This window comes from Solanum lycopersicum, chromosome 9 (genome assembly GCF_036512215.1).
Source record: "Solanum lycopersicum chromosome 9, SLM_r2.1".
NCBI classification, from domain to species: domain Eukaryota; kingdom Viridiplantae; phylum Streptophyta; class Magnoliopsida; order Solanales; family Solanaceae; genus Solanum; species Solanum lycopersicum.
The window spans coordinates 1,843,830-1,854,218 of record NC_090808.1 but is presented as its reverse complement, the minus strand read 5'-3'; the positions used below and the strand labels follow the sequence as shown (position 1 = coordinate 1,854,218).

Below are 10,389 nucleotides of genomic sequence, written 5' to 3'. Positions count from 1 at the left end.
TGAAGATAAAATAATTTTTAGAAAAATCTTCAAATACTCAAAAAAGTGGATCAACAATATATTAATAGGTTCAAATGAATTCAACAAACTTTTGTTCAGATTCTATACAAATGTATAGGAAAGAATTATATTTATAAATTTCTTTTTTATGATTACTATGTATGAACTTCAATTATTATAATTACTATATACTAACTTAAATTATTATACAAACCTATAAAATTCTAAACTTTTAAAAAAAGATGGATGTAAAGATTTGGAAAAAGTTGATGTGGAGTGAACATCATGGATGAGGAGAGAAGGTATGGCCCTAACTAAAAGGAAGTAAGAAAACACCAAGTACCAAACTATTGCTATCTTACCAATAATTCTACAAATGAAATTATTATTCTCTCGATTTATTTGTCAAATTTTAACATGACACGTTAATTAAGAAAATAATAATTGATATATCAAATTTACCATTTTATCCTTTTTATAAAATATGTATTAATTATGGAGAGTTCAGTTATTCACGTATTAATTATTCAAGTTTCTAGATAGCAAATCGAATAATTTACTTTCTAACCAGCTACCAAACATGATATTACTTATAAAAAATTTAATATTTATCTAACTCACTTCCAAACCAGCTTCCCCGTAGCTTACATAACTAAACATTCAATATCCCATCTCCACTCCATAGCTAGTTTTAGTCCTAGTATTATTACAAATAAACAAAAAATTACTGTATTCGTCGAAAATCGTTTGTAATATTGTAACTTCACCCCTAGACTCCACGTGAAAACGTGAATTCAAATTAATCGAGAAAACTGAATTAAGGTGGTCCACACGTGCCTAGAGAGCACAAAGCACAAGCGTGCTAAGTGATAGTCACGTGCCATACTCCCAATACATGTATAGAAAAAAATTACATATGGTATTTGAGCAATGAAGATTTTTTCTTTTTTAAAATTAATAATTTAGCAATTTTTTTTTATTAATATTTTTGTTTTAGTGTGGTCAAGCTAAAGGGTGTATAGGTATTATTCATTATTATTATTATTCTATGTCACACGTATATATTTGGCCCTCTATATATATATTGCTCTCTCAGAGTGAGTAATTTGTAAGCATAGAGCTAAAAAGTTTGTAACTTTGAGTTTTGTTTTTCAAGGGGTTTGGAAAAAAAAAGGGGGGGTCTTTTTGAATTGAAAAAAGTTGAGAACTTTGTAAGAAAAAATGGAGATGGAGAGTGATGTGATGGTGTCAAAATTCAAGAGGATTTGTGTGTTTTGTGGGAGTAGTCAAGGGAAGAAGAGTAGCTATCAAGATGCTGCTATTGAGCTAGGAAAAGAGTTGGTATTTCTTTTTTCTTAACTAAAAAATGGAACTTCCCATTTTGTTTTCTTGATTTTTAGCTTTGGTTTCTTGGAATACTAGGATGTTATTGTTTCTGAGTTCTGACCCTTTTTATTTGGGTTTTTGGGAAAAATGTTCTTTTTTTTTTGGTTTTTGCTTATTTGGGGGTTAGTGTTTGTACATTCTTGGTATGTAAAAATGGGATCTTTACATGAATTTAATGCAAGTTTTAAAGAATGTAGTTGGATTTTAGGGTATTTGTGTCCAAATTTTTTCATGCAAAATGTGATGTTTCTTTGAGTTTTTGTTCCAATAGGAAGTCCTGCATGCAACTCTGTTATCTCTGTAGTTAGTGTGTTTGTAGTCATGTTCTCTGTTTGTGAAATCAATGTTTCCTGTTATTTTCATATACAGGGGTTCTGCATCTATTTTACCACCACCCCACCCCCTCTTGTATTCCCTTATTGAACAAACTCTTGCACTTATGCCTCATCATCATCTTGATATATGCTAACTAACAAGTATATCTGGTTTTTGGGGCATGTTGAATGTACTAAAAGTCTCTTGTTTCTTCATACTGAAGGTCTCAAGGAACATTGATTTGGTCTATGGAGGAGGTAGCATAGGCCTAATGGGATTGGTTTCACAAGCTGTTCATGATGGTGGTAGGCATGTTATTGGGTGAGAAAAAAAGAAGATACCTTTCTATGCTCTAATCACTCTACTCTTAAATTAATGATTAAATATTAGTACTTTTTTAACATGAGGAATTCAGTTAATCATCTTAATTATTACTAACTCCTACTCTTATGTTTTGTCATGTTATTGTCTGGCTGCAGAGTCATTCCCAAGACACTCATGCCTAGAGAGGTATGTCTGTTGTTTTCTTGAAAAGTCTTAAGCCTTTCTTGATTTATATTATATTACTTAAAAAAAAATAAGAACCTTCAATAGTATATTCTCATGTGTTTATGAGTTGAGACTTTGAGTTAGTTTCTTGTTAACACTAGTTTTGTCATAAATATTGATGTTTGTGCTTTCATTTTCTTCTAATTGTTTTTCTGGGGTTCTGAAGGAACTGTTTCTTTCTTTGGTCCTTATTGACCTTATCCATATATCCTCATAGTAGTACTTTGGCATCTGGTTTTTTGTTTGATTTTCCCTTTTATGTGTAGCATGCTTTATTCACTCTGTTGCTGCTGTTTAGTTCTTGTATTTTTCTCTCTTGGCTGTTAGTGAACATTTGTTCGGGCTCTTCAAAAGTAGTGCATTTTTGGAGTTATCCTACACGGGTGCGGCAATAATTTTGGAGAGTCGGAGCAACTTAGGTTACATGTACATGTATATAGACTAGTGTTTAGTTTTGTTTGTGTGTATATGTTTGGTGACTTTTCTACTATTTCAAAATGAGGATTTTAGGGTGGATTTAACTCTCTCTGAAATACTCATCATTGCTTCACTGCATTAATAAGGCCACTACACTCCATCAAGAACCTGTTTCCTATCTGACCCTTTTACCCCCACCACTCCTTTTTTTTCTTCATTTCTCCCAAGAAGAGGAGCACATATTTCAAGAAGTTAAAAAAAAAATGAATTCATATTTTATCCTGTTTGCACAGTTAACTGGTGAAACAGTAGGGGAAGTGAAGGCAGTTGCAGGTATGCATCAAAGGAAAGCAGAAATGGCTAGGCACTCTGATGCTTTTATTGCCTTACCAGGTTGGTATAAATACTGTCACTGCAAGTCCAAATATCACCCTTTGCACTCAAATTCACAGGCAAAATGCTTATAGAAAAAGGACTTCAGATGCTTTTAGTTTGCTAATTTGAGCATAGATTCACCATTTATCTTGTCTGTTTTGTTCATTTGTGAGTTAATGTAGTCATGTTTAAGCTTAATGTTCCTCACATTCCCACAATAACTTTTAAGAGAAGTAACATTAATAAGGAGTTTAACAAAGTAAAAAAAACTTTTGAATCTTGTGGCTTAAACATGTCACGCGGAAAATTAGAATTATAGTCTTGTCTAAAAGACTAAAAAGAAAAAAAAGACATTCTTTTTTAAACAAACAAATTAAAACGGAGAAAGCATCATTTTTGAGAGTTTTCAAGATTTCTATGGATAGAAGTCCCAAGACAAGTTATAGGTTTGCTCTTTCTAGAAGTGGAACTAGGATTTTAAGCGTATGGGTTAAAGAAACTGTTTCCTGCTTTGCAAATGAGGGACAATGTTGCTTGGAGTCTCCATAAATTTGCTGCACTTTGGAGAATCAAACACACCTCTCTTGACATTTTTGAAGAGTCCGAGCAATATAGGAAATGTTATATTCAATAAGGCAAAGGATAAAGTGTAATACAGAAGAATGAGAAATGCTGAAAGCTACAATATGAAAAGATAAAAAGGAACAGTTGGATTACAAGCTCTTTGGTCCTTTGAAGTTTTTCACAATCCCCAAAGACTCATGATTAGAGAAGACTATAGTTCAACCCCCTACTTGTTGACCAATCAACATCTTGCACTGAAAATTAAGACCTGTTTTTTCACTGCTTAAAATATTACTTAATAAACTGGTTCTGTGATTTATTCTTTTCCTCAAATGTTCACTGTCCTTCTGCAAGAATCTTCCTCCATCTCACTGAGAGAGAAGAAAGGAGAAAACTGTCATACTTTCACAAAATTGTAAATGCCAACTAACTGTTGTACCTAACAAGGAATCATGCTCACTCTATTCAAGGAATTCTAATTGTCCAAAATATTCAACTAGTCATTTACTTGTTCTGGCTGCAATGTACACATAGCTTTCAAAACCAAATTAAAAATATTTTTTTCAGTGGCATTATAGCCTGAGAACTTAGCAGAGGATCAAGCCACCCTATTTGCTGAAAGATGAGGCCAAAAATAAATGCCAAATTCTTGATAGTAGGCTGGGCACAACTGGTTTTCTGCTCTACTGTTCAGGCAACAGAGTCAGTTTGAGATAGTTGACTATTTACGTATGTTTAAGACCTCAAGATTCTTAAACTCTGTTCCTAGTCAAAACCAACAAACAAATTGAAACGGAGGGGTGACATATAAAAGATACTAGTTTTCTTTCACCTCCTTTTGCTATTTGATTCAATCAAATTAAAGTTTGGCATTTACTTGGAATTAGATTGTTTCAGAATTCAAACAGTGAATAAACTTTTCATTGCATCCAGGTGGTTATGGCACACTTGAGGAGCTACTTGAAGTAATTACCTGGGCGCAACTTGGCATCCACGATAAGCCGGTATATATATATATATATATATAATAATACGTACAGCTTTTTTGTTCGATTACGTTGTAGGTTACAAATGCAGAACTAAAAGCTATATGCATTGTACAATTTTGCAGGTAGGATTGCTGAATGTGGATGGATATTACAATTCACTATTGTCATTTATTGACAAAGCTGTGGAGGAAGGTTTCATCAGTCCCAATGCTCGTCAAATCATCGTATCTGCACCAACAGCAACCGAGCTGGTTGAGAAACTGGAGGTAACATCTTACAAGAGACAACCACAATGGTCATTCTTGATGACAGTTTTTTCTATCTCCTGAACTGTTATATCTAACTATTTTTTCTTCTTCTTGCAATTGCAGGAATATGTTCCTTGCCATGAAAGTGTTGCTTCGAAGTTGAACTGGGAGACAGAGCAGCTTGGCTACCCTCAAGTTCAAGAAATTGCGCGATGAAAACAAAAGGGATTTGCAGGCATAGAAATGTGCATTAGGAATTGAAAATACCAAACTGGAAGAAGCTAACATGAATGAAATTCTTGATTTTTGTTGTGTGGAGGGATACCTTTTTTCTTTTGTAAATCAAACTAGAAATGACAAACAACATATGTCCCTAGTCCCTTCACAAGGAAATCTCCTTATTTACTACTATAAGATGTAAGTACTAAGATGCATATGAACTTCCCTTTTAATGTTAACTTACCAAGCTTTACTTTTTCTCCTCTTGTATTTCTTGTTCTTTATGAAATATTATATTTTCCTCCTTTCGGTGCGACTCTTTCTCAAATTGTCTCCGTGTGGCCTATAGACTAGGTTTCCTACATCACATCTCTTATCAGATTCTGTTGAATACATGATACTTCGTGCACCAAACTATGCTTTTAAATTTGAAATAAAAGTTGGTAACAACTTTTGTCATTGCACTCATTGGTGGCATAACATGATTGCTCAAATGGTAAAATGTCATTTCTGTACTTCCCTTTTTGACTAGGGATGGTTTGATATAATTTATTCCTTTGTACACATTCACATTATAAGGTCAACAAGATTGTTAACTAATCAAATAAGTCCATTTTTTCATGTCCTTTTCTATTTTCTTTGTCTAGTATCTATACTGCATTGACAATGATACATATCTAGGACCAACTAATAAATTGAAGTATATTAAACTGTCTTAAAAGGAAAATTAACAAAAGTTTTATGAAGTATAATTGGTGATGAGGGTCCATTAGGGCCACACACAAAGCACATTCTACGAGTTTATCTGAAATCAATAGCTTAGACTCAATTATGTATGTCTCAAAAAATTTACCAATAACAAATTTCGAATATAGTAAATCAAAAGTAAAAAAAAACACTAAAGTACTACCTGAACTATCGACTATTATTCATCAAAACGCCTTTCAAATATCAATTATTCCCTTATCCTACCTGAACGATGGTGAGATTTCTGGTAGAAGAACTCACACACCTAATAGTTCAAGTTTTGAAACTCAAATTGACTTGTAGTAGAATCTCGAATTTGAATCGCGTAAAATTTAAATTATGAATTCGACTCGTCGAGGGACCATGTCCTCTAACAGAAGCACATGTTTCTAACTAGTATTCAAGATTGATGTTTGCTGTTAAGGTTTCAACTATTAACACAAAGTTATGATCCACTATACCACTACAAACGACAGGTAACAGAAAGGGCCCCTTTGCTTCTTGTTCCGGGGAACAATAAGATGAGGTCGGGTCCCGTCGCGAACGAATGAGGGGTTGACAAGTGGCATGTAAAGAAAATCGTGCGAATGGGAGATCGACACATGTCGTATAGAAGGGAAAAACATGACTTCAAAATATGTGGATTCAAAATTAGTATAATTTTATCACATACACACATTTTTTATTGAGTAAAATTACATAAATCACATAGTTTTAGTATGAAATTACAATCTATCCCTAATGAGTTTCTAGTTACAATAATCCCTAAAAAATTTTAAAAAAACGAATACAAGAACTGAAGCTTGCATACATTAATATATTGCTTGGATACATAATATGTAGCTCAAATACATTAAATACTGGCTCGGATACATTAATATGTAGCTAGGATACATTAAAAACACTAGCTTGGATACTTAATATGTAGCTCAGATACATTAAATACTGGCTCAAATACATTAATATATAGCTCAGATACATTGATTAAATAAGGGATTTTGGAGATTTTTAAAGTAATAGGAGATCATAAAAATAAGTGAAACAAAAGGTGTGTATATCTGCAATTTATTCATTTTTAGTGATTTTGGCAAATGTATATAACTAATGATACGATCTTTTTTAATTTAAGGTACTTTCTTGATATTTCTAGTTAAATCTATTTTCTCGTAGTTCTTATAAAATCTATCAACTAGAGTTTATTAAATATTTGACGAAAATCAAAAGTGCTCAGTTTTCATAAAACATAGAGGATCAAAACTATTCTTGTCGTTTAGTCGTTGAGAAAAAAAAAATATAATTAAAATTACTGAACGTGTTCTAGATAGATCCGCCTCGAACGAAAACTATGTCTAACTAGATGCATAAGGAAGTAAAGAAGAGCATGTGGACTAGTTGATTATTCTAGACAAAATGATAGCCCTCATGTTGGTCCCAAATTTCACTTCATATCATGTATTTGTGAACCACACTTGGTAATGCTTAACTGGCTATAGTTGGAGGAATATGTATAAGGTGCCAAAAAGGAGTTGAAGAGTCAATTTATATGTTTGTTATTTTTGGTTTGGGCTTTAATTATGAAAAGTTTACAAGGGAATGTACTCTTGAAATGATGTTGAAACATAAGGAAAAGTTGAAAAAAATAAAAAAGTATCCACTTCAAATATCAATGGGTAATGGTGTTGTGTGAAAACTTCCTCTTTCGGAATAACGGTTTAGAGAAATGATTATTTTTAAAATAAATGAAGAAGTTACGTCAATCAAAGAATATGTCCACAACTTCTAAACTTACTATGGGTTTCCTTATTTCCAAGATTCAAAATCAAGACGAGTAAAATTAAAAAATAATTACTTTTTAATTTGTGAAAATTGAAAAATGAAAAGTCGATTTTTGACGTGATGTTAAAGGTTGGAGGGGAAAAAAGTACCCATTTCCAACATTAATAGGTAGTGTTGTTCTTATTAAGGACGGTCAAAATATTTAGAGTGTTATTTTTATGTTCGAGGTTTACAGATAAAAACGGAAAAATTTATTTCATTACACCCTTTGATGGCCAGTAAACTTGTTACACGTCCCTATTAATTTAACCATTGATTTGTTTCAGAAGTGGATGTTATTTTTTCACTCCTTGTTTCAAATTACTTGTCATGTTTTACTTTTCAAGAAACAAACTATATGCATCAACGGGTAGCGTTTTTATACAAAGGAATGGCCAAAAACTATCTAGAGTGTTATTTCTACGTTCGATTTCAAGATAAGGACGGAGGAATCCGTCCAACTACACCGTTTGATGATCAGAGAGCCTGTTACACGTCCCTATTAACTTGAACCACTGATTTGTCTCAAAAGTGGATGTTATTCTTTTGCTCCCCGTTTCAAATTATTTAATTATCATGTTTACTTTTCAATAGTCAAACTATATGAATTTTAATAAGAGCGGAGAATCCGCCTCACTATGTCCTTTGATGGTCAGAGAGCCTGTAACACACGTCCATTGATTTATCTCAAAAGTGCATGTTATTCTCTTGCTTTCCTTTGTCAAATAACTTGTCGTTATTTATTTTTCAAGAGTCACAAACAATATAAATATTGATGAACATTTTGATATGTATTTTTTCATTATACTGATAGAAGAAAAAAAAAATCTTACTCATAATAATATCCATTTAATTATCAAATATTTTAATTTTATAATACAGAGCTAATCTAATTTAATTTCACTTCAAATATTAATCAAATCGACTCTAAAAAATAAAACATAACAAATAACAGGCTAAGTGTGCCAATTTTACAAAAAAAAGTTTAATTTGGGAAGCAATAATAATTATTATTACATATATAACAACTAAAATAGACAGCTTATATTCATGTAAAATAGTAGAAAAATTGTACTTCCATTTTCTTTTTATAGACAAACATAAAATTCTTCAGAGGGACACAATCATTTGAAATTATACTTTGGATAAGTTGGTGAACTGAACAATTATTTTTGGTGCAACACATCTCTGTTCAAATTGATTTGACTTGGCTATTATTTTTCGATTCGAAATATTTAAATTTTAAATTCATAATTTCAGAAGCGAGAGTATTCATAACCTTTCAAAAGTTAAATCGTTAAAATTTAAATCTTAAATTCAGATCGAACTTTATTTTACGAAGAAAAAAAATGGTAGCTAAATTAATGATAAAAAGGGAATAAAGAAAATACTAGAAGGATAAATTTTGCCTGCCATAACAATTAATAATAATTCCTCAACAGAAAAAATAAAACTTTAAATAGCTGGCATATATAACTTCTGTTCCCCATTTAGCTTTCTGAAACTTTTTTTTTTTTTGTGATTTTTTTGATAATCAAAATGCCTATAATGTTTAGGTTGAAATCTTTTTGACATTTTTGAAGAAAAAAAAAATGTGTTTTATTAAAGATTAGAATGATCTTACATTATTTAAAGTTTAGCCCCATCTTATAATCATTTCAGATATACAAATTTGAAGTTAATAAAATTTAAATTGTTGAAGGTCTTAAATTAACATTTATTAAAATCTGACTTCATATTTGAGATTCTTTTGTATTTAAGTTTTCCTTCTTATTTGAGATTTAAAGTTTGTATTTAAGCTTTGGCAAAGCTTAACTTATAAAATTTGAATGGTGCCTTATCAAATTTCAGATATTTAGTGAATAATCATTTATATTAATTATTATTGTTGCAACATATGAACCTTTAAATTGTGGTTTAAAGATATTTTTTGAACAAACAGAATATTACGCGATCGTAATGATTTATCTGTAGTCTAATATAGTCCAAAAGGTAATTTTTCAAATATTATATTTGTACAAGGGAAAAGGGTCTGATATACCCCTCAACTTTGTCATCTGGAGCTGATATACTCATCGTTATAAAAGTGGCTCATATATGCCCTTACTGTTATACAAGCAGCTCACATGTACCCCTGTCGTTACAAAATGGCTCACATATACCCTTCATTTAACGGATGTGAAAAAATTAGTTGTAAAAAAAATGATTTATGGGTATGTATGAGTCTTCTATAAAAGTTCAAGGTATATTTTAATTTTTTTCATACATAAATTAGTTTTTGACTTCTTTTATTATAATTATTGAGTTTCTTATTCTTATTTTGTTTTTTTCTTTCATTCCTTAGTTTAAAGAGAAAAAAAATTAAACAATTTTTTTTGTGTGTATTGTAATTTAATTTCGTATTCGAAGAAAAAATTTGATCATCTACAATAAGTTTTACAAAAATATTAGTGAAACATAAATAAATTTGATTATCAAAATAATAAATATAAATTAGACATTCAAACAAAAAAAAGTAAAAAAAAAATGTTTGAGGAGGATTAAATTTACTCTATGGGATTATATTAATTAGAAAAAAATAATAAAAATTTAGATTAAAATTATTTTTTTTCCATTTCCGTTAGAGGAAAAGGGTATATGTGAGCCATTTCTTTACAAGCAGGGGTATGTATGAGCCACTTTCATAACAAGGGGTATATCAACTCTAAATGACAAAGTTGAGGGGATATATCAGACTCTTTTCCCTTTGTACAATTTTTTAAGAA

At 31.0% G+C, this 10,389-nt stretch overlaps 1 protein-coding gene across 1 annotated transcript; it reads left to right on the top strand.

The window, feature by feature from the left end:
- The first annotated feature begins 925 nt into the window (after nt 1-925).
- LOC101246083 (cytokinin riboside 5'-monophosphate phosphoribohydrolase LOG3) lies at nt 926-5,370 on the top strand. The gene is made up of 7 exons (XM_004246608.5): nt 926-1,341; nt 1,925-2,022; nt 2,181-2,211; nt 2,961-3,060; nt 4,540-4,610; nt 4,718-4,861; nt 4,967-5,370. The coding sequence occupies exons 1-7, from the start codon at nt 1,222-1,224 to the stop codon at nt 5,057-5,059; spliced, it is 657 nt and encodes a 218-aa protein (XP_004246656.1). The 5' UTR covers nt 926-1,221; the 3' UTR covers nt 5,060-5,370.
- Nucleotides 5,371-10,389: the final 5,019 nt, after the last annotated feature.

What these genes read in the sequence shown, in the direction of transcription:
- LOC101246083 (XM_004246608.5), top strand. Translation starts at nt 1,222, where the DNA reads ATGGAGATGGAGAGTGATGTGATGGTGTCAAAATTCAAGAGGATTTGT. An exon ending in TTGAGCTAGGAAAAGAGTTG is followed by an intron (nt 1,342 to 1,924) that starts GTATTTCTTTTT and finishes TTCATACTGAAG; the next exon opens with GTCTCAAGGAACATTGATTT. An exon ending in AGCTGGTTGAGAAACTGGAG is followed by an intron (nt 4,862 to 4,966) that starts GTAACATCTTAC and finishes TTGCAATTGCAG; the next exon opens with GAATATGTTCCTTGCCATGA.